At 55.8% G+C, this 23,294-nt stretch overlaps 1 protein-coding gene across 3 annotated transcripts in view; it reads left to right on the forward strand.

Annotated features, from left to right (window-relative positions):
• Positions 1-22,521, forward strand: part of ZZEF1 (zinc finger ZZ-type and EF-hand domain containing 1) — a 98,510-nt gene extending 75,989 nt beyond the window's left edge. The window contains exons 43-55 of one of the 3 annotated variants that reach the window (XM_045985522.1): positions 3,393-3,586; positions 4,971-5,090; positions 6,384-6,572; positions 7,188-7,324; positions 8,472-8,607; positions 8,709-9,068; positions 10,734-10,877; positions 11,265-11,433; positions 11,607-11,705; positions 12,070-12,235; positions 16,996-17,149; positions 17,575-17,646; positions 19,202-22,521. In XM_045985522.1, the coding sequence (XP_045841478.1) occupies positions 3,393-3,586; positions 4,971-5,090; positions 6,384-6,572; positions 7,188-7,324; positions 8,472-8,607; positions 8,709-9,068; positions 10,734-10,877; positions 11,265-11,433; positions 11,607-11,705; positions 12,070-12,235; positions 16,996-17,149; positions 17,575-17,646; positions 19,202-19,282 (2,021 nt within the window). In that variant the 3' untranslated portion in view covers positions 19,283-22,521. Of the gene's footprint in view, positions 1-3,392; positions 3,587-4,970; positions 5,091-6,383; positions 6,573-7,187; positions 7,325-8,471; positions 8,608-8,708; positions 9,069-10,733; positions 10,878-11,206; positions 11,434-11,606; positions 11,706-12,069; positions 12,236-16,995; positions 17,150-17,574; positions 17,647-19,201 lie in introns of those variants that run through there. The other 2 variants (XM_045985523.1, XM_045985524.1) reach the window with 2 other exon arrangements.
• Positions 22,522-23,294: the final 773 nt, after the last annotated feature.

Here is a 23,294-nt window from a genome sequence, read left to right on the forward strand (position 1 = left end):
CTCTGTGTGGCCCTGCGTGTGTTGTTTTAAAAAAACAAGTTGGAATGGCCTGAGCTGCTTTTCCGTCATCTCTAAAGTGATGCGGTGGGATTAGGGTAAATTGGAAGGCCCCGGCCATGCCTCAGTTTGTATACATGGCTCCCAGGTTCTGGGTGCACCTTTAGGGTCTGAACAGTTAGTGTTGTCGTGGGCTGGTGGTTTGTTTTCTGAAGGGCCATCTAAGTATACGCTGGAGTCATCAGCTACATGCGTGCAAAATGACTCGGAGTAATTGTGCTGCCATTCCTGTCACTTTCATCATGCTTGATCAGCAGAACAGCGAAAGTACATCTAAGTACCAACCCCAGAAGCGCCTGGAGGAGGTCACCATACGTGTCCCATTCTGCTTCTGAAACCCTGTGCTTTCTCGTTTAGCGTCAGCGTTAGGCTCCGTCTGTGCCACGGTTGTGTGTGCCGTGAGGGACCATCAAGGGTCTCCTTTCCCTCTTGGTCTTTTCTCTTTGCTGCACTTCAACACTCCGCTGTTTCAGACCAGACTGTTTCTCCACGGAATTATCCCGGCACCTTTGTTGGAGACTAGTTGACCCACGTTTTTGTGTGTGTGTGTGTGTGTGTGTGTGTGTGTGTGTGTGTGTGTATTTATGGGTTCTGTTATATTAGATTAATCTGTATATTTGTCCTTACTCGAATACCACATTCTCTGACCATTATAGATTCCTGCTAAGTCTCCAAATCAGGTTCTCTTCCGCCAGCGCTGTTTTGGCTAGTCTGGATCCTCTGCCTTTCTGTGTAAATTTTAGAACCAGCTTGTCAGTTCCTATGGAACTCAGAACCACTGAGTCTGCATGTCTGTTTGGGGAGAAGTGACATCTTAACACGACCCGTGAGCACTGTGTATGTCTCCCTTCATTTAGGGATTAACTTGAGGTCTCTGATTCCTCTTCATTTGGCGTGGGGTAGCAGCTGCTTTCTCTCGTTCCTGGATTTGGTACCTTGTGTCTTCTCTCGTTTGTCTCCTAGAACGTCTCTGAAGAGACTCAATCAGTGTATTTTTTTTTTTTTTTGTAGATTTTAGTTATGTATTTAAGATAGAGTGAGAAAGAGAGAGAGTGAGTTGGGGGCAGAGAGAGAGGGAGAAGCAGGCTTCCCGCTGAGCAGGGAGCCTGATGTGGGCCTCGGTCCCAGGATCCTGGGATCGTGACCTGAGCTGAAGGCAGCCGCTTCACCAACTGAGCCCCCCAGGTGCCCCTGTATGCTCTCACTTTAACCTGTAAGTGTCTGTACATTTAAAGTGGGTTTCTTTTCGACCGCACGTCGTGGAATTTTCTTTTTTAATCCAGGCTGACGATCTCTGCTTTTTCATTGAGATGTTTAGGCTATTTACCTTTAATGCAGTTATCAAGGTAATGTAATTTAAATCTGCTATCTTCCTGATTGTTTTCTATTTGCTTCATTTGTTGTTCCTTTTTTTCTACTGCTTTTGGATTGAAGTTTTGTTTTGTTTTTATGACTCCATTTATTTCTGCAGTTGATTTTTAACTTTATCTCTTAATTTTTTAGTGGTTGCTTTAGGGTTTATAATATTCACCTTTAACTCGTCATTGTCTACCTTCAAACAGTATTCTATCACTTAACATACAGTGAGGGAACATAGATTTCATATTTCTGTCCCCCCATCCTTATGCTATTACTGTCACACATTTTACTTCTACGTGTTATAAATCTCAAAATATTACATTATTTATTTCTGCTTTAAAAAGTCAGATATTTTGGGCCCCCTGGGGTGTTGTAGTGGGTTAAGCATCTGACTCTTAGTTTGGGCTCAGGTCATGGTCTCAGGGTCATGGGATCGAGCCCTGTGTTGGGCTCCGTGCTCAGCAGGAAGTCTGCTTATACACTCTCTCTCCCTCCTCTTCGCCCCACCCCCGGCTTGTCTGCGCGCACACACTTTCTCGCTCACTCTCAAATCCTTAAAAAAAAACTCTTGTTTAAAAAATAAAAAATAATACAAATAAGAAGATACTTTAAGAAAGGTTTTAAAGTGAGAAAGCGGCATCTCTTCCTTTGCTCTCATACATACCGTTCCTGGTCGTCTTTCTTCCTGTGCCTAAGTGCAGGTGTCGTCCCGCTACCATCTTGCTTCAGCCCGAAGAACGCCAGAACGTGTCTTGCGTCACAGGCCTCCTGCTAGAGGCTCTGGTCGGTGTGTCCTACCAGACCAAAAAAGATATTTATTTTGACTTTATCTTTGAAAGATGACTTTGCCGCATACAAAATTCTAGGCCAAGAGTCTCTTCTTTGAGTCCTTTAAGGTTTTTGATCCATTTTCTTCTGGTTTACATGGTTACAGCTGTAGGGTTTGCTGTCGTTCTCTGTTGTCTTCAAATGCGTTTTTTTCCCTCTGACTGCGTCTAAGAGCTACTCCTTAGTCACGTAGTCACTTAGGGTTAGCATTTTGTTTAGGGTTTGCCTCGGCATGAGTTTCTCGTTTCTTCTTCTTGGGGTTGTTGAGCTCCTTGGTCTGTGGATTTACGGTTTCCATCAGATTCAGAAACATTTGAGCAACTGTCTTCAGATAGTCGTTTTGCCCCTAGCAGGACGCGTGCGCCAGCACCCAGTAGGATGCCAGGCGCGGGGAGCCAGGAGGTCCCCAGGCCTCTGTGAGCTCTGGGAGTCGTTTGTCTCCCACCCTTGGGCGGTGCGCTCCCATGCGTGCGGCTCCCGCGCTGCCGGAGGCTCGCCACGAAGCTCGTGCAGCTGTCTGGCGCGGCCCCCCCAGCCTCTGTGTCCCTGTGCCTCTCCCTTCGTGACATTCTCCCTAAATTCTAGCTGCCTTGACTTCCCCAGACTCACCTTTTTTCTCATCAGTTCACTGAGGCTACTTCTGATTCTGGTCCCCCTTCTGCTCCTGGAAGTGGTCTCGGGAAAGCCAGGCTGTTGGAGGGGTCCTCTGACTCTTGTCCCTTCTGTCAGGGTCATAGTCTGCACTGCCAGCCGCCTCCTGTCTGCAAACCACGGTCTCATGTGCGTTTCAGTGTCCGGTTGCTTGAGACGGGAGCCAGTCCCGTCCGTCTCAGCTTGCTTGGGAGCGGAAGCTCTGCCTGCGTGCCGGTTAAGAAGTGTCTGTAGCACTTGGAGACGGCTGGTTTGCGCACAGCCGCAGGGATATGAATTGTGTCTCTGGTTGCCTGGTGGCTGGGTAGCCCAGCACCACTTCAGCACTCACCTGCAAACCGGCCGGAGGGGTCACAGCCGAGGCTGAAGCGGGGCCGTCTGTGTTGGGGTCTGCGGCTCTTTCTTCAGGAAGGCGCGCCACGGGGGAAGAGACGGGGCCGCCGGGAGCATTAACTGTACTCCATGCCTTTGTCTTCCCGCCTGACCGCACGCCGCAGTGAAGGACTACCAGCTGGTGCAGAAGGGGCAGGAGTGCAGCGGCTCTCAGGCGCAGCTGAGCCAGTACGCCCAGCACTTGGCCTTCATCGCCAGTCACCTTCTGCAGACCAGTGTGGACAGCCACTGTCCTGAGGCCGTGGAAGCGACCTGGGTCCTGTCCCTGGCCCTCAAAGGACTCTACAAAACGCTGAAGGTAACGGGGACCTTCCACTTGCTGGTGAGCCACGGTGATGGGACGTCTGTGGGGCTCGTACTATAGGCAGATGCCGTCTGGTCGCGATGGACGGCTAACCAAAGGCTCTGGATTGTTTTCGGGAGTGGTGAGGTCTTGCACAAGGATAACTAAGGAAGAAACAGAATTTTCCCAGTAGTTGGCTCTTTGTATTTTTTTAGTACTATTTCAGGGAACCACATGTTTGCCTGATGGCATGTGACCTTGGAAGGTGGGAGGAAACTGGATGGGACAGTTTTGCACTTCCCTCTGAGCCAGGGCAAGAGGGAGGGGAGGACGGAGGGGCCCAGCTTGCTAGGGGACTTGGAGTGACAGGCTTGACGGTTGGGGCGGGAGGAGCTGGGTGACGATAGCTGGCGCGCAGACCAGAAGCCGTGACCTGTGGGGAAGATAGTTCTTCTGCTAGCTGAGGGGCCTGATGGGAGGAAAGGGATCACTTTTAGGACGATGTTCCCCACAGAAGTAGCCTTGAAAGAAGGGTTTCCTTGTAAAAGTTGGTGACTCCCTGGACTTGGGCAGAGCTGCCCAGGAGGCCACAGGAGGACTGAGGCAGCACAACGGGCCCGCACGGATGGCCGCTCTGGGCCCGCCCTGAGTGCTCTCGGTGAGGGGACCGAGGCCACGCAGCTGCTGTTTGTTGCCTCCGAGGCACTTACCACAGTCTGTTCTTGTTTTAGTTGTTCAGTTTTAGTAGCAAAGAGAAAACAGACTCCCCGAGGGCACAGGCCATTTCTGTCTTGGAGTCCCTGTTTTCGTGACTGTCGGTTGAGCACCAGGAGCCACGTGGAACTCCGTGGCGCTGACCTCGAGAGGTGGGGCTTGCAGTCTGGCCTCCCAGAGAGCCACACGGGCCCGCGTGTCACACGGGTCTGCCGAGTCAGAAATCGCCTGAGGAGGTGAAGTATGAGGTGTAGATGAGTGGGCAGGGCAGGCGGGGAGAGCCTCGGGAGCCGGGCCCAGGGCAGGCGAGGCTGTCAGCGACAGCAAGAGCCCCTCTGGGCCTTCAGGATCCTGCGGCAGAGGGGTGCGAGGCCAGAGAAGCGGGCAGGCCATCTGCAACGCCCCGTCTGCCAGGAGTCGCTGGGGAGGGTCGTTCATGTAGAACAAAGCCCACAGGTGTCCTGACCTCCAGAACGGCTTGCCAGGCCTGGGTTGGGGAGTGGACGGGCTCAGGCTGGGGCTGAGGTTCGCGGTGTCATCCTTCCTGCGACTCTGGAATTTTCCCCACGCGGTGACCTTGGGCCACAGGCTGAGACTGGGCTCCGAAAGAGCCTTGCTTCTCCCCGCGGGGCCGGTGCCTTCTGCCTGGGAGGCGGCCGTGGGTCATTGCCCTTCTGTTTGGCAGGCTCACGGTTTCAAAGAGACTCACACGACCTTCCTTCAGACGGATTTGCTGAAGCTGCTGGTGAAAAAGTGCAGCAAAGGGACCGGTTTCAGTAAAACGTGGCTCCTGCGGGACCTGGAGGTACGGGTGTGCTGCCCACGGCAGGCCTCCTGCTCGGGAGCGACCCCTTGGAGTAGCCGCACCGGCTCTGCCCTGAGCTCGCCCTTTCTGGGCAGGTGTTGGAACTGTATCTTGGGTTTGCGTCCCCTGCTGGAAACAGGGATATGACAGCTGTCCTCCCCGTCAGGGAGAGGATGAATTTGCTGTTTGTTCAGAGAACACTGGAGGACAAATAGTTAATGGAAACACACGGCTGACCGTTACGTCACAGTGATAAAATGTGTCCTGGAATTATTATTTCCCTTTGACATTCCTTTGAGCTCAAATCTGTTTCTGAGTTTGTCCTGGGTTATGTTTATTTGATGTAGGATTTTAGTCCATCATTTTCATCTACCGCATCCCTTCTGGGCCGCAGATTTTTCTCGGTGGGATTGCTGAGGTTCCGTGTCAAGTGCGTGGACCGCGTGCTGGCCTTGGGTCCAGGAGAGGCTGTTAAGCGTGCAGGGAGGGCAGCCAGCCGCGCTGTGTCACACGGAGGCTGGTGTGCGAAGAGCCCGTCCTCTGGCGTCCCGCGAGGGCTTGGCCAGCTTTCAGGAAACGGTGCTAAAATATAGCACGGGAAAGCCCGGAGAGCATCTGGGCTCTCGTTCTGAGGAAAACCTTTTACATTTTAAAGTAAAATTTAATTTTTTTAATCATTCAGATAATAGAACTACAGTGCAGAAAACGTGAAATATAGAAAAGGAAGAAAACTTCAGATTCTGCCCCATGAACACAACCACCATTAGTATTTTCTGTACAGCCTTATTCTGGTTGTTTCCGTCGGTGTCGCTGGCACACGTGTAAACGCAGATGGCACCGTGCATCAGACGCCATGGGCCTGTGCGGCGGCTGCTTCCCTGAGTCACTGGGTGGTTTTGTGACCCCAGCGTAACGGCTGCCAGGGACACATGAAGGTGGATGTCCGCTTCATCGAGCGTAATGGGCTTGACATTTCTCCTGAAAGGGAGCTACTGGCTGGGCACAGTCAGCAGACGTTGTTCTGGCTCCTTTCACCCCATCAGAACGTGTTGTCCCAGTGATCCCAGCCTAGGTCGTCCGCGCCAAGGCGGGTGTGTTAGCATGTCTTCGATTACAGGCAAATGGAGCACGTTCTCATGTTTTTTGTTACTAATTTTACTTTCTTTTTGAGAATGCTTGCATCTGTTAAAAGAGTTAGGTCGAATACCTTGTACCATTTGAGGGTTAAAGGTCAGTGTGACGTTCTCATCCACGGAACCCGCAGCCCCGTCCTGCCTGGTTTTCTGTCTGTAGATTCTGTCCATCATGCTGTACTCCTCGAAGAAGGAGAGCCACACCTCGGCCGAGCACACAGCCCTGGAGCGAGACGAGCGAGGGGACCCCGAGGAGGAGGTGGAGGGCATGGTCAGCAGCCCCGCCGAGCCGGAGCAGAAGCTGGACCCTCTGGAGAGCCTGGACGAGCCTACCCGAATATGTTTCTTGGTGAGTTCTGGGGCAGTGCTGAAACCTCGGGGTGCGTTCTCTTCGGCTCGCACCGAGTTTTTGCCTCCATGTGAAAATGCCTCAGTCTGACGCGCTGAGAGGTCATTTCCTAAAGACTCAGTCTGAACTGTGCAGAATCGATCCAGAATGGAGACATTCTCACGGCCGTCGTTTTAAAGTTCTCTGGCCCTACAGCACTGGATTGTCTCTCCCATGACACGAACACAAGCAGTTTTGCTCATCACTCAAGCCCTTCGCTGCTGGGCGTCCCCCGTGACTTCTGAGATGCATTCTCTGATGTCCCCTGGGGATACTCGCTTCCTGGAACACGGACTGCAGGGAGGAGAGGCAGAGAGTGGGACGGGGGTCAGAAGAGCAGGCGCGTGTCTGGGCCGCGGTGCCGGTGGCCGGAGTTGCGAGCGTGGCAGTGGCTCCGGCGGTGGGTGGCGGTGTGGACTGTTAGCATGGCGTGTGGCTGCCGGCACTGCCGTGCTGTGTGTTTTCCTGTGAATTCATGATCACAGAGCAGATTCCGCAGTCCGTCTCTTAGGGTTTATGATTCAGAAATTACACCCTGTGGTAACTTAAGAAAATGACCCTTTTATCCCTTTTGAGCCCTGTCTCTCCTGTGCTTCCTCCCGTGGCCTCCAGATGGCGCACGACGCACTCCGTGCCCCGCTGCATGTCCTCCGGGCCATCTACGAGCTGCAGATGAAAAGGACCGACTCCTTCTTTCTGGAGGTTCAGAAGAGGTGAGGGGCGCAGAGCTGCGGCGGACGTGCGGCCAGCGGGGGAGCGTGGGGGGAGAGCATGGGGGCCCGACAGGGCCGTGATGGCCTCCTGCCAGCAAGCGCTGGGCAAAGACTTGGGCCAGGCCCGCCCTTGGACCTGGTTCTCAGTTCTTTGTGCAGCGCTGTGAACACTGGCCCTGCCCCGCTACCTGCGTCCTCTCTGAGCCGTGCTGCATGTCCCTCTGGGAGTGGACATTGAGCGGACGCCAAGGCTTCTCCCATACATCATCCTGGGGCCCTGCAGCCAGAGTGCTGTTTGCACGTTATCTTCGTGGATTTCCCCAAGGGTTATCACCAAGTTAACAACACTCCCTCCTCTGGGCTGGGAAGCTCTGGGCCCAGCTCCCGAACGTTGTGGACCGTCACCGGCCACAGCTCATCTCCCCCCTCTGTCATATGCTTGTTTTGACTTCTTCTAACTTACATGCAGTTCCAATTCAACTTTTCTTTGAAAAACTGTTTTTCTGTACTTCTCGTACATTGCCTCAAATCCTTTGTGAAATGAAGGAGGGCACAGTCTAAGCGGCTGTGACTAAGACACCCAGAAACATCGGGTCAAGGAAGATAGAATTGTTTCTCCTCTCGGGACAGTCCGGGGTGGGTAGGCAGCTCTGCTCTGTGAAGGACCCTGTCTCCCCAAGGGTATTGTCTTCCTGCGCGTTGTCACCCATACCCCTGGCCCTGTGTTCCAGCCCGGGGAGCGGAGGAAAGTGGAGGGAGGAGGACACCCTCAGCCCAGCTGCTTGAGAGAAGGTTCACTGGCCTCCTGTGGCCGAGGACCTAGTTGCATCACGCTGTCTAGCTGAGGAGGGGCTGGGGGCCCTGTCACCAGCCGGGCAGCTGGGTATCCCGCTGAGGCTTCTGGGAGCTCTTTTTCTGAGATCCCGAGGGACAGTTGGCGTCCTCTGCCTCCAGGGTGTATGTGCACGTCTGGGTGTGCGAGTCAGTGAGTGCTGCGCGTCTGGGTTGCAGACTGCGGGGTGATAATGTCATCGCAGAGCAGTAACAGGACAGCAGTGCAGATCGGCCTTTCCGCCAGGCTTCACTGCGGGCCGAACTCTTCGCTTTCTGTGATGTGTGTGCCCAGCTTTGTGCCCCTTCTCCCCAGGTTCGACGGGGACGAGCTCACCACAGATGAAAGGATTCAGACCCTGGCTCAGAGGTGGCAGCCCAGTGGGGGTCTGAGGCTGGAGGAGCAGAGTGCCAAAGCCGTGGACACAGACATGATTATCTTACCATGCTTGGTGGGTGGCCTTCACCTTGAATGAGAAACGCCTGCCCCTGGACCCTGCCCCTACCCTGTGCTGAGGGGCGGGCCATGGTAACGGTGGTCTTGGGTTTGCAGGCCCGGCCCGCGCGCTGTGAACAGGCCACGGCCGAGTCGAACCCCGTAAGCCAGAAGCTCATCGCCAGCACGGAGAGCGAGCTGCGGCAGAGCTACGCCAAGCAGCGGCGCAGCAAGAGTGCCGCCCTCCTGCACAAGGAGCTGAACGGCAAGAGCAAGCGGGCCGCCCGCGACTACCTGTTCCGCGTCAACGAGGCCACGGCCGTGCTCTATGCCCGCCATGTGCTGGCCTCCTTGCTCGCCGAGTGGCCAGGCCATGTGCCAGTGAGTGAGGACACCCTGGAGCTTAGCGGCCCGGCCCACATGACCTACATCCTGGACATGTTCATGCAGCTGGAAGAGAAGCATCAGTGGGAAAAGGTGATTGTTAGCAGGCTGGGCTGGGCACCCGCCCACGTCATTCCTCCTCGGCCCCTGCCCCCACGCTTGAACCTGCTTCCTCCCACGGGGGCCTCCCTGGAGGGGGCCACCTGTGGCGGCATGCGGCTCCCCGGCATGTGAGGGCAGCAGAGACCAGGCGGGGGTGCGGCGTACCTGGTGCGCAGAGGGTGCTTGACACTGTTGTCCCCGGAGCCTGACTGCGCTTGGCCTGGCCTGTCTCTTCTCATCTAGTGCCAGTTCCAGGGGACACGGGGAATTATGGCTGATTGGCCTGTTCCTGTGGTACAGGGAGCTTCCAGGGGGTTTGGGACTCATTTCTGGAGTGTCTGCCCCGGGGTGTTGCTCCTGTCACAGCGTGGCCGGAGGGTGTTGTCTTGTGGAGGTGCAGTCAGAGGCCCCGACCTCCAGAAGGCAGCCCTGGGCTCTGCAGCCCAACCCCACATTCTACTTCTGCTTTTCCAGGCCTCTGGTTCTGTTCTTTTTTTCTTTTTAAGATCTTATTTATTTATTTGACAGACAGAGACCACAAGTAGGCAGAGAGGCAGGCAGAGAGAGAGAGAGAGAGAGAGAGAGCTCCCTGCTGAGCAGAGAGCCCGATGCGGGGCTTGATCCCAGGACCCTGGGATCACGACCCGAGCTGAAGGCGGAGGCTTTAACCCACTGAGCCACCCAGGCGCCCCTGGTTCTATTCTTAAGTCAAATCTCCAACGTCATCTTTGAGAATAGGGACGGGGTGGCGATTCCCAGGGTGAATGCACCCAGAGGAGCCACACAGCAGAACACAGCCAGGTCTGGGCGGGGTGGGGGGGGCGGGGAAGCCATGGGCGCCGCCTCCCGCTGAGCTACCATGTTTCGTCACCCCCTTCCAGCTTCCAAGGGCGAAGATCTTGAGTCACATTTACTGCCGCCTTTTTCATCTCTGTCCCCTTGGCACCCCACACACGGTGTACCCTCCTGCACGCTCATGCACACATACGCACACACGGTGCACACACACATGCACACGCACACGGTGCACACGAGCACACACACACAAGCACACGGTGTCTCCGCACACACACGCATGCACAGACCCATGGTGCACACTCATACAGGCACACACATGCACACGGTGTCCCCTCACACACACACGCAGGCCCTTCAGGGGGACTCCTCAGGAAGCGAGTTCACTTCTCATCCCTCGTTTGCCTGTGAGAACACCCCTAGTCTCCGAGTCCCCTGGTCTGCTCCCAGCCGCGCAGCCTTGGAGTAGCTGGCCACTTTGCTGCAGCCGTTCCCCGTGTGGAAGTGCCTCCCCCATCCTTGCCCCACGGAGCCCTCGGCTCCATGCCTCCTTGGCCCACGTCCCCTTGTCCGGTCCTTGTTTCTCTGTGCATCCCTCCCCTGCTTGGCTCGGGACTCTAAGGGCCCAGGACCACCTCTGATGGGTTCTGGTGGCTTCTCGGCACACCCAGAAGTGGGGTTTCCAGGGCAGACAGGCAGAGGCGTTCCGGTCCCCGTGGTGAGAGGTGGCTGGAGGAGTGGGCTTCAGGGGTGGGGCCGGGACCAGGGGGAAGCCAGTGCCTTTGTGGGTCTCGGGTTGGAACGGATGTGTCCTTCCTCCTGCCCCTGGGCTCTGACGCTCCATGCCTCACATCCTGCCAGATTCTGCGGAAGGTGCTCCAGGGCTGCCGGGGGAGCATGCTGGGGACCATGGCCCTGGCTGCCTGCCAGTTCATGGAGGAGCCCGGCATGGAGGTGCAAGTCAGGGAGTCGAAACACCCCTATAACAATAACACCAACTTCGAGGTACGTCCGGGGTGCCCGGCAGGGCTGCTGAGAACCTCCTCTGCGCCCATGGTGGCTGACTCCCCCGCGCCGCCCTCACTCTAAGCGGCCGTCTGTCTCCCCAGAATCTGGGAGTCCCCGTACCCCAGTCTTCCAACCTTGGGGGAGGAGTTCACTTCTCCTGCGGTGAGGTCCTTGCAGGGGATCCCCGGCATCTTGGACAGTGGGTCTGCGTGGGGGCCTGGGCTCGGTCCTGGCCGCACTGGCTCCCGATGACGTGGCCACGCCGTGGAGGCCCCCGCCCTTCGTCTCATCACCCAGGCGTGTGCTCCCCATCCCCCTTGTCTTAGAGGTGCTGGACGGGGCACCAGAGGAGCCCTCAGGAATGACGGAAGTGTCCCTCCCCAGGACAAAGTCCACATCCCTGGTGCCATCTACCTGTCGGTCAAATTCGACCCGCAGTGCAGCACAGAGGAGGGCTGCGACGAGCTGGCCATGGCCAGCAGTAGCGACTTCCAGCAGGACCGACACACCTTCAGTGGGTCGCAGCAGAAGTGGAAGGATTTTGAACTCCCAGGTAGTGACCGTGTCCTCGCTCCTTTGGACTCTCCATGCAGAGCATTGAATCTCAGTCCTAGGAAGAGGGACGTTGTGGGAGGGCGTCACCCCGGGTTCAGCCTTCTTCCTCAGGAGTGTGGGACTTCCTGTGGCTGCCACATCCTGAGCTGTTTCTGATTCTTGTGTGGCCAGGAGACACTCTGTACTACCGCTTCACCTCGGACATGAGCAACACGGAGTGGGGCTACAAATTCACTGTGACGGCGGGACACCTGGGGCGATTCCAGACAGGTGCGTGCGCTCGTCTCGCTGTCCTCAGGCTCTTCTGGGCGGGACCCTCTGTGGTCACTGATGTTTGGTAAAACCAAGGCGGGCACTTTTCTCTGCGACTTGCACACATGTCGCTGAGTGTGCTGGGGCAGCCAGTGGTCGGCGTGAGTGGACAGATGGAAGAGCCACCTATGGGGCCTGCAGATGACACTTCTGAGATTTCACAGGGCATGTTGCAAAAAGGAGAAAATGAAATGTCCCGTGTTGCTCTTATAAAAGGCATCATTTAGGCAACATTTGAGTGGTCATAGTCGTTTTGGTCTGCTTATGAAAACTGAAGCAGCTCCTGTTTCTAAAATGTCTGTGTTTTTTGGGTGTGGGCCAGGGTTCGAGATTTTGAAGCAGATGCTGTCGGAAGAAAGAGTTGTGCCGCACCTGCCCCTGGCCAAAATTTGGGAGTGGCTGGTGGGTGTGGCTTGTCGCCAGACTGGGCATCAGCGGTTGAAAGCCGTCCACCTGCTCCTGAGGATTATCCGATGCAGCACCCACAGGTGAGCTGCCCTCCGCGGGTCCTGTGCGGGGGGTCCGCGCTGTGAGGACCTCCTCCCACGCTGGGGCTCGTCACTTCTCTGTCCCTGCTGTCTGATGGAAAGAAGCTTCTGATTTTAATAGCTTCCGGCTGTTCACCAATCTTTTTGTTTTTTTTTTTTTTACAATAGTGCTTTTGTTGTCCTGTTTAGGAAGTGTTCGCTGTGCTCTGTCTAGGGGTCGCGACATTATTTCCTGTGTTCTCCAAGCTCGTTGTCTCCGTCACATCTAGCCGCACGGAATGCCTTCCGTGCATGATGTCCAGTGTCGGGTTGGGATTAGGCAAAGACCCCCTTTCCCTCACATCACTCTAGCGGGTCACCTTTGTCCCCAGGAAGGTGTCCACATACCCGTGTATCTGTGTCTGGTCTCCTCCGTAGCCCCGGTCTGTTTGTTTCCTCCTGCTCGGGCCACATTAGTGCTATATCGCTGACAAAATTGTAATATATCTGAAGCATAGAAGGGGGTGGTTTCACGGGTGTCCACGCTGTGAAAGGCCCCCCGTGAGGTCAGTCAACGCACCGAACACCTCACGTGGTTACCTCTGTCATGTGGGATGGCCCCGGGGTCTCCCCTCTTGCTGAAACTGGCTTTTCAGCAAATCTCTGTTAAATGATGCAGCACTGGACGCCACTGTCAACTGTCATCACCACGCTGTGTGTTAGACCCTCAGACCTCATTCACCTCCCAGCTGGAGCTTTTGCTCTCTGACCGGCCTCTCCCCCCTCCCTCACCCCCTGGCCCTGGCGACTACCATTCCTTCTGCTCTCTGTGTTGAGGAGTTTGATTGGTTGGTTTTGGTTTCCACGTGGGGGAAAGATCACCCGGGGTTTGTCTTTCTTGGGCTTATTCTACCGAGCCTAACGCCGTCTAGGCCCATCCGAGTTGTTGCGGACGGTGGGGTCTCCTTCATCTCATGGCTGAAGAACGGTCTGTTGTCCGTGTAGGTGCACCATGTTGGCTGTATCCACTCTCCTCTCAGGAGACACTGTGTGTTTCCATACCTTGGCTGTTGAGAACGTTTGTGTGCAGGTATCTTTGAGGTAATGATTCGTGGGCTTTGGCTGTAAACCCAGCAGTGGGATTGCTGGATCGTTCAGTAGTTGTGGTTTTAATGACTTGAGGAGCCACCATCTTGGTCTCCACAGTGGCTGTAGCCGCGTGCGTCCCCACCAGTGACGCACCAGGGTTCTCCTTTCTCCGTGTCCTCGCTAACAGCTGCCGCCACCTGTCTTTTTGATGATAGCCGCCCTCACGTGCGAAGCAATATCTCGTTCTGGCTTCAATTTGCATTTTCCTGATGATGAGTGATGTGAGCCCCTATCTTCTCATGTGTCTCTTGGCCATCTGCACATCTTCTTTGCGAAAATGTCTGTTCAGGTCCTTTGACCATATTTTAATTGGGTTCTTTGGGTTCCTTTGAAATCGAGTTGTATGAGTTCCTTGTGTGTTTTGTATATTAACCCCTTATTGGATGTGGTTTACGAGTACTTTCTCCCATTCCGTAGATCGCCTTTTCGTTTGTTGATGGTTTCCTTTGCTTTGCAGAAGCTTTTTAGTTTGATGTAGTCCCACTTACTCTTGCTTTTGTGTCAAATTTAAAAAACTTGTTGCCAAGATCAATGCCAAGGAGCTTAGCCCTTATGTTTTCTTGTAGGAGTTTTGCAGTTGGAGGTCTCTTATTCAAGTCTTTAATCAATTTTGAATTGATTTTGTGTGTGGTGTAAGGGAGGGATCCACCCTCGTGCTTTTGCCTGTGGCTGTCCGGCTTGTCCCACACGTTTGGTGAGGAGACTGTCCTTTCCTAATTGCATATTCTTGGCACCTTTGTCAGAATTAATGGGCTGTATACGCCTGCATGTACTTCTGGGCTCCCTGTCCTGTTCATCAGTCTTTCTGCCTGTTTTTACTCTGGTGCCGTACGGTTTGGATGACTGTAGCTCTGCATTAGGGTTAGAAATCCGAGCGTGAGGCCTCCAGGTTTGCTCTGATGATTGGTTCGGGTACTCAGTGCCTCCTGTAGTTCCACAGGGACTTTACGGCTGTTTTCCTGTTTCTGTGAAATGCCATGGGGATTTGTATGGGGCTCCGTGAACGCTGTGGGCGTATCTTGCTGTGGGCGGCAGCCATTGCACCGGTCTTCTTCCGGCCATGACCACAGATCATCCTCTACACTTACCTGTGTTTTCTCTAGCTTCTCTCATCAGCCCCACAGTTTGCCGTGGACAGACCGTTTTTTACCTCTTTGTTAATATTTATTTCTAAATGTTTTATTCTTTTTTAACCCATTGTAAATGGGTTTGTTTCCTGATTCTCCTTCTGGTAGTTCGTTGCTGTGTGTAGAAGTGCAGCCGGTCTTTCCGCCTCGGCTGTGCCCTGCGACTTCACTGCAGCTTCTAGTGCTGATGTTGCTTCTGTGGAGCCTGTGGGGTCTCTGGCGAGGCTGTCGTCTGCACACGGTCTGTTGTACGTCTGTTCCAATGCAGATGCCCTCTCGGGTCTGTTTCCTGCCTGTTCGCTCCGGCCAGAACTTCCGGTACCTCGGAGTGTCCCTGAGCCACGTGCTGCTGTCCACACACATGGGCACACGCCTCCTCTTGCCAGATGGGGTTTTGGCTCTTTGTGGCACTGAGCCCCCAACCCACAGCCGTGAAGTCCTGGTGCCTGTCCCCCGCAGCCCTCGTGGCCCTGCTCTGAGGCACGTCTCACAGGGTTCCGTGTAGGCAGCCTGCACAACGCTCCCTTCGGTTTATCCCGAGGTGGTTGATGGTTTTGATGCTGTTGTAACTGTTGCTTTAGAATTCTTATTTCTTACTGTTTCTGCTCACATATAATTAATTTCTGTGTATTTCCTTTGTGTGCAGGGACCGTGCTCTGTTTGTTAACTTTAAGAGTGTGCGTGTGGATTATTCAGAGCACAGTCAGTCATGCTCTCAACAAAGAAGGGGTTTTAGTTCTTCCTCTCGGTCCTTAGAAGCTCCACCCACTTCTGCTCCTCAGCTTGGAGGGCAGGTGTTGGCAACCAAGCCACACGCGTCCTCCGCGCACTCACAGCCCTGCCTGTCGGGATTCAGTGTCCCTCTCCAGCATGTCCTTTTTGAGAGAGCGAGGGAGAGGGAGCATGTGGGTGGGGGCAGGGGCGGGTGGCAGAGGGCTCCGGAGCAGCCTCCACGCCCAGTGCAGAGCCTGAAGGGGGCGCTCCACCTTGCAGCCCCGGAATCATGACCGGAGCCAAAATCAGGAGTCAGATGCTTGTGCGGCTGAGCCACTCAGCCCTGCCCCAGACACCCCAGACAACCCCCGACAACCCCAGGGTCCCAGTCAGAGTGGACAGATGATGCCGCAGCAGCAGGGCCTCTGTGTAGTCTGACAGAGAGGGGCTCTCCGAGCCAGGGGGGCAGTTGGTCCGCAGCTGGAGGCGTGGTGGGGGGTAAGCGGACTGTGGTTGCTGTTGTCACTGAGTCCCCGTGTGTGGAGGTCGCTTTGCCCGCAGGGGCTCAGTTCTGTTCCTGTGAGAGCCGCTTGCACTGAGAAGTGCCCGGTTGAGTGAGAGGTTTGAAACGGTCTTCAGACGGCAGGGCCCTTCCTGGCCACGTTGTGGGGGTGCTCTCACTGTCGCTGGCCTTCCTCAGTCCTGGGGCGAGACTGCACAGGCAGAGGGGAAGGCAGCCCTGGGGCGGGGTGGGGGTATGAGCCACGCGGGTGCATGGACGTCCCTCCCCCAGTGGTGACCCGGAAGGTCCACTGCAGAGCTGTCTCCAGAAATCAAACCGTGCGTTCCCCTTGCTCCGCTTCAGGAAGACTTACTCTTCTGGGAGAAAGTCGGACGTCAAAGAGAAAAGGCAAAATTTAAGCTTATGAGTGCGTAAAGTCATGTAGTGAGGCCCAGAATGTTATTTGCTTCATTAACTTTTCTTCTCTGAAGGAGGTTGAAGTAGAATGAAAAGCACATCTTACCCCTGAGTCAGAAACGTCAGTCTCTCACCTGAGGCCCCTGGAATTACAAGGGCTCTGGCAGGGCTCCCTCGTTAGCACATTTCTTGTGTTTTATGAGCCTAAGATTGGGATATTGGTTACCACCGTCTTTTAAATCTTCTCTTGTTCTCTGTTGAAGCAACAAACACAGAAAATCTAGGAAATTTGGGGCGCCTGGGTGGCTCAGTTAGTGGCATGTCTGCCTTCAGCTCAGCTCATGATCCCAGGGTCCCAGGATCGCGTCCCATGTCCAGCTCCCTGCTCGGCAGGGACCCTGCTTCTCCCTCCCCTCTGCTTGCCGCTCCTTCTGCTCGTGCGCGCGCTCCCTCTCTCTCTCTCCACCTCTCAAATAAACAAAATCTTAAAAAAAAAAGAAAATCCAGGGAACCGACAGGGACAGCCGTGGAAAACATTTCTGTGTTTGCTCACCGTTGCTTTTGACACGGGCACACGATACTGCACACGCAGTTGGGTTTAGTTTTCTTTTGTACGCGCGGTTTCACGTGTTGCTTTTTTCCACGTAATGTCCATCTCGAGGGTTTCCTGCCACCGTTGGAGGTTCTTCACGGCGCCCACTTTAAAGACGGGCGTGATTGACGTGGTGGCTCCAGCGTCTCCCGCTTCCTGGGGCTCTGCCCCTTTCCCTCTCTGCCGCTGGGGAATATTTTGGGGGACGGTAGTGACTTTGCTGGATGTGGGGGAGTCGGTCACCTGGCTTCTGTCTCCCATCCGCCACCGCCCCCCGCAGTGACCTCTGTGACCTTGCGCTGCTGAAGCCGCTGTGGCAGCTCTTCACACACATGGAGTACAGCCGGCTGGAGGACGTGTCGCAGCCCGGCATCCTGCTGCCGCTGCACCGCGCGCTCACCGAGCTGTTCTTTGTCACCGAGAACCGAGCCCAGGTGAGGGCCTGCTGGTGCTTCCTCTGCTGCCCGGGGTGGGGGTGTGGCCTGAAGTCCCAGGTCCTCACCTCTGCGTGACCTCCCCCGGAAGACCTAGAGCCCGAGAGGGAGGAAGTCCTTTCTGTTAGTCCTTGACAGTAGGGAATTATGGAAAATGAAATGGGTGGGTTCTTCTTCCTCCACGAGCAGAGTGGAGGAAGCGGAAAGGCCCTTCAGAATTCCTTAGCTTACCGTCATTTTCTCATGAGGAAACGGACCCAGAGAGCCCTTGCAACCAGGCGTGGGTTCCTCCCAGTCCAGCCCCATCCGCCACTCCGGAGGGAGGGCCTCCGGTGAGGTGCCCGGAGGAGCGAGACTTTGTGGCTGCAGGCGGGTGTCCCCTGGGTGCTAGTCTGGTGACGCTGTGTCTCTTCGCTCTCCCCCAGGAGCTCGGCCTGCTGCAGGATTACCTGCTGGCCTTAACCACGGACGACCACCTTCTCCGCTGCGCGGCACAGGTACTCTCTCCCCACCGGAGCCAGCCGGCCCTGGCCCCCTGGCCCCCAGGGTCCACACGGAGCTCTGTCCCCGCCCCGTCGCTTCCCTCTGCGTCTGAGAGTGTTGGGCCCATTCGTCGGAGCCACTCATGTAAGACCGTGGGCCTGGAGAGGCCAGCAAGATGCCAGCCAGAATTTGTGTCTGAAACCAAAACAGCCGGTGCCTTAACTCGAGCGCTGGGCTGAGGGCTCCATAGTTCGATTTCAGGCACTTTCAGATGTGGCTTTCTCCCATGGCAGGAGAGCCCCTGAGGTTTGGGCCCAGGGTTCTTCACACTTCGAAATTACTGAGGACCCCCAAAAACTTATGTTGGTGGATTCTACATAAATACCAGCTCGTTTTAAGAAATGACAAACTCACTCCATGTTAATGTGAATAACACATTCTGTGAGAAACAGCTGTGTTTTCCAAAATACAATCATTCTTGAGGCAGATGGCGGTGATTTGCGTCTGCCTGGGCTGGCGCCCCAGCTGCCTCTGGGGGTCTCCGCGGTGCCCTTGGGAGCGTGAAGGGGAGAAGGCAGAATAATGTCCTAGCATCACTGCGACGGTGTTTGTCATGGCGCAGACTCCCTGAGAGGGTCTCGGGAACCCCACGCCCAGACCACACGTTGACAGCCTTAGACTCACAGCGCCCTCGTGTACCCTCGAGCCTGTGGTCCAGCCCTCTGGTGCCGGGCAGATGGACACTGCGCTCAGACAAGCGGGAGGTTCACCCAGGGTCACACGGAGTAGGATAGGTTGCTGGCACGTTTGCTCGTGAACATGTGGTCCTCTCGCCGGGAAGAAGCAGGAATCCCCCTTCAACTAAGACGTGTTCGCACGCAGTCTCCAGAGACCTGCAGGCAGAGTAGAAACCCCCTCTGCTCCTCACAGACCCCTGCCCGCCCTGCCACCACTGCCCCTGGTTTCCTGACACACAGCGACAACCTGAGACATGACCTGTGGCCACATGGGCTCCGTGTCGTGTACCCGTGGGTGCCTCCCTCTCGCCTGTCCCCATGTTCCGTCTCCTCGCCTGTGGCTCGTGCTGAGCCTCCCCACGGCCTGTCCTCTGTGCTGGACCAGTACTCTGCCTCCTCCTCCCCTAGCCGCTCCCCTTCTTGCTGCGCTGAGCTCGCACCGCAGCCTCGGCCTAGCTCCGGGGTACCCCCTCCCAGCACCCTCCCATGCTTGGCCTAGCACTGTTTGTTTCTCCCCTTCTGCTCCTCTGTGCTCTTCCCTTTCTCTGAAGAGCTTGCCCAGACGCCCTGTGGCCCGTGTCCTCCGGCCCCCTGAACCCACCAGCATCGCACCTGCCCCTCTCTCGGGGCAGTAGTCATGTTTCTGCCCTGTTTTCAGCTCTCGTGGAGTCTTGAGCGACTCTGTCTCTCACTCTGGGCTGGTACCCCGGGTGAGGCCACCGCATCTGGCTGCCGTCTGCCCCTGCTCCCCCGCCGACCCCCGGAGCTCAGCCGAGGGTCTTGTCCAGTCCACACTTAACGAATGAGGACATGACTGGTTCTCCCTCCACAGGCTCTGCAGAACATTGCTGCCATCAGCCTGGCCATCAACTACCCGAACAAGGCGACTCGCCTCTGGAACGTCGAGTGCTAGCCTTTGCTGTGGCGTGCACAGAACGGGGGCGTCTGTCCACAAGCGCTCGGCGCAGACATCTGAACTCATTCAGGAAAACACCCGGCCCCCCTTGAGCTCCCACTTCCACTCCGAGCAGGATGCCAAGCAGCCTGCGTCCGGGCCGCGGCCGCGTCCCACGCTTGCGCCTGCACGACCACGGCACGTGGGAGCGAGTGCAGCCTGGCTGCTCTGAGGGTCAGCCCAGGAAGGTCTGAAGGAGCCTCTCTGGAAAGGTTCTGTCTCTGGGACTGCTGCACTTGGCCTTCCCGGGAAGCCAATCGGCCCCGAGCTGCCTTCCTCAGCAGGGCCTCGAGCGGCGGCCTGGCCTGGGAACTCTTCTCGCTTTCTTGCTTCTGGAGACTGGGCAGCCCCAACCAAAGCCGGGGAGAGCTCGTCCTGGCCACCTGCTGGTGCCCACGCGTGCACATGGCTGTCTCACGGAAGTCCTCAGTGAGCACGTGTCCGTGGTCACAGCCGGTGGGCCGCCCGTGGGCATCGCTCTCGCTCTGACTCCCCGCACGTCTGCGTTTCGTTGTTTTCTCCTGTTTCAGTTTCCGCCTGACGTTCTCAGAACCACGTGACTCCCTTGCGAGGCCTCCAGGGGGCCCGATGGAACAGTCATCCAGGGGACACGCTGCTCATGGGAAAGCTTCTGTACTTAAAGACTCGAAGTGTTATCAGATGGATCTTATTTTAGAAGTAAAAAAAAAAAACAAAAAACAACCAAACCAAAAACCAAACAGAGAATATATGATGATTTTTATTTCTTCTCCATGGTCCCGGTAGTCCATCGCATTGACCTCTGGGACTCTGTGTGCTTGCCTGGCTGTCGGTCCGCTGTCACGGCATCTGTTTGAGCGAATGCCATTTCCGTTCTCCTTTTCAGGATGGCGGTCTCGCCCTGAAGTACGGAAGACTCTCCTTCCAAAGCCAGGCTTTGGAGCGTGAGGCTGGGAGGGCACGTGGGCCGTGTACGAGCTTTCGTATTTGTTGACCTGAAGAGTGCCTCAGGCCATTTCAGGACAGCGCGTGGGCCAGAGTGCATCCCCCGACATGGGACCCACAGAAGGCTCCTCACAGCCAGGGCCACGCTGAGCGGGTCGGCACCGGCATGTGACCGCTGTCTGCGGGCGCCTGGGTGGGACGGGCCCAAGGCTGCAGGTCTCAGGGGGGTCTTCCTGCAGAAGCACTTCTGCGTCAGCGGGACGAGGGGCGGCGGCTCCTGCAGCCAGCCCTAGAGCTCAGTTCTCAGGTCCCCAAGCTGCATGAGGAGCCGTCCTAGGAGGGGCCGTCTAAAGGAGACGGGGTGGGGGGTAGGTCCTGAGACTTGGTGACCTCAGGCCTGAGGCTCTGGGCCCACTCTGGTCCCCCACAGTGTTGGGATGCAAGCAGGCGGGCACTGTGGCGGGGTAGAAACCCTTTCTCGTCTTCCACTCTGCCTGCCGCCCCAGAGAAGTCCCCACGTCCGTACCGCCCAGACCCGGCTGGTCTCGCAGGGCAGAGGGAGGTCACAGAGCCGGTGGTGGGGCCCCGGCTCTGCCGAGGGGGGGCCCAGAAGGCACACAGGACCGTGCGTCACCGCTTCACCTCGCTGCCATCCACAGCCCTCGTGACCTGGACTGCCTGACCAGGCCAGACTGGCAGGGCGGGGCACGCCCCCCACAGGTGGGGCCTGTGGACCACCAACTTGGCTCTCTGTCCCCGGGCGGCCGAATTGTAAACGCCGGCCTCTGTCCACTGCTGTCTGCTTTCGCCCTGGCTGTTCTGGTCTCTCTGCCCACCCTGCACAGAGCGAGCCTGGATCCCGCTTGGCAGCTGCTGCTATTCCCTGCTCGCCGCCCCACGCCGGCAGCCCTGCATCGCACCCACCTTGGCTCCCTGCCGCCCCAAGGAGCCGACGCCTCCAAGACCAGCCTCCCTTTGATCCTTCCCGGAGGCAGACTTGCCAGGCAGGAGCTAAAAACGGCGAGAATAAAGGTGTCGCGAAAACATGTGCCTGATCCATAAAGAGATTCTGACCCAAACCCTATAGATTGTACAAACGGACACCGCTCGCTCTGGGAGGGGTGACTTGTTTTCATCACCGTTTTTAATTTGTTTTCTTACGGGTTTACGATTTTGAATTTTTCTTATTTGTTTGAAAGAAAGAATTTTGATTATATCAAGCTGAGTGAGTTCAGCCTGTAAAAAGGATGTTAAGTTGTGGGTAAATATGCAAATGAAGAGAAATATATTGTACAAATTCTATATAAAAACAGTACAGCTGTGTGTGGGGTGTTTTCCTCCTTGCCTTGCCTTTTCCTCTCTCTCCCAAGCCCAAGGGGCCGGAATCGCTGGGATCATGAGGCCTCGGAGTTGGCGGGAATCCTGGACGGGGACTGCGTCGCTCCTGCACCGCCAGCTGCTGGGAGGTCTGCCGCCACGTGGTGTCCCCCAGGTCGTCCTCACCGGCCAGACGTGGCCCCAGGCCCTCACAGGGATGCAGGGCTCCGGTCCCGGCTGCTGCTCCTCCCAGCCCGCCTCTGTCTAAATGTGGGGCCACCGCCTGCCCGTCCTGGGGTCTTGGCTCCCCTGCCCCCCCACCCCCGCCAGTCTTGCTGGCGTCTCTAGTTTGCCACTCACTGTTCTCCCTCCTCTCCGGGAGCCCACTTCTGGGAATTAGGGAGACATTCCAGTGGGGGCTGGACCTCACGGACCTTCAGGGCCCATTTGCCACAGCCGGAAGCATCTGACACGTCTTCGCAGAGCCCCGCACAGCCTTGGGGAATCGGGGCAGTGGCCAGGACCCAGCGGTCAGCCCTCTGCATCCCCTGAGGCCAGAGCGAGGCTCGGCAGAACGGGGTGCCCCCTGCCCCTGCGGCCCCCATCTTGGCTCTCTCCTTCCTCACCGTGTCACTTCGCTCTGAGAAGTCGGTCCAGAGCCCTCCTGAGCCCCACGCTGTGCTACGGTTGGACGCGGAGAGCAGGAGCAGAGGCGCTGAAGGTCACGCTGAAGGTCATCCTGACAGCAACCCAGGAGTGAAGAGCCCAAGGCCTCAGAGGCGATTTGAAGTCGAGCCTTTAGAGCGAAGGGAAACAACCAGCCGCCTCCTGTGATCCAGTCACGCTGGCCACGTCCCCTCATTTCTGTTTGCCAGGAACTCAGGGCAGGAAAAAATATTTCAGCACAATTTTCCCCACTTTTAAACTGTATCATAAAAAATATATCAGAAACCCGAGGATATGTCTTGTTCTTTTTCACCTTTGCCAGGCATACCTTCCCTTACTGTCCCTGTTTCTGGCCAACAGAAGCCTAGAAAGGTCAGGGTCTAGAACTCAGATGTCGGGGGGAAGATTTGGGGCATCTCCGCTTTGGGCAAGGTACCAGTACATGAGGAAAAGCTTAGAAATTTGTTCCTCTAAGTGCCACTAGAAGAAAGAGACCTTAATTTAGAAGCAGGCACACTAAGGAATCTGCAAGAAGACCCCGAGAGACTCTTAACTGTGAGAAACCCATTGAAGGGGGCTGGGAGAGGGTGGGGGCTGGGTAACTGGGTGACAGGCACGGAGGGGGCACGTGATGTGATGAGCACTGGGTGTTACACGCAACGGATTAATCACGATCTCTACCTCTGAAACGAATGATACACTCTATGTTAAGTAATTGAATTTAAATAAAACAAGTAAAAAAAAGAACCTGCTAGAAAGATATATAAAAATAATGACCATTTTTATGGAATGTTGGCAAAATCCAAATTGAATAGAAAGGGATATGCTCTCATTTTTCTGTCTCAAAGCCCGGAATGTAAAGAAAAGAGCATGCCAAACTTGGAATGTAGGTTTGCAAAGTGTTAAAAAAATGACTGATTTGGGGGGAAGACAACACATTTAAAATTCTCCAGTAAATCCCTCCCAGTTGAAAAAAATAATAATTTTTTCAAGGTCTATTTGTGTGGATACCCCAGTTTTTTTTTTTAAGATTTTATTTATTTGACAGACAGAGATCACAAGT

This window comes from Meles meles, chromosome 18, assembly GCF_922984935.1.
Source record: "Meles meles chromosome 18, mMelMel3.1 paternal haplotype, whole genome shotgun sequence".
Lineage (NCBI taxonomy): Eukaryota > Metazoa > Chordata > Mammalia > Carnivora > Mustelidae > Meles > Meles meles.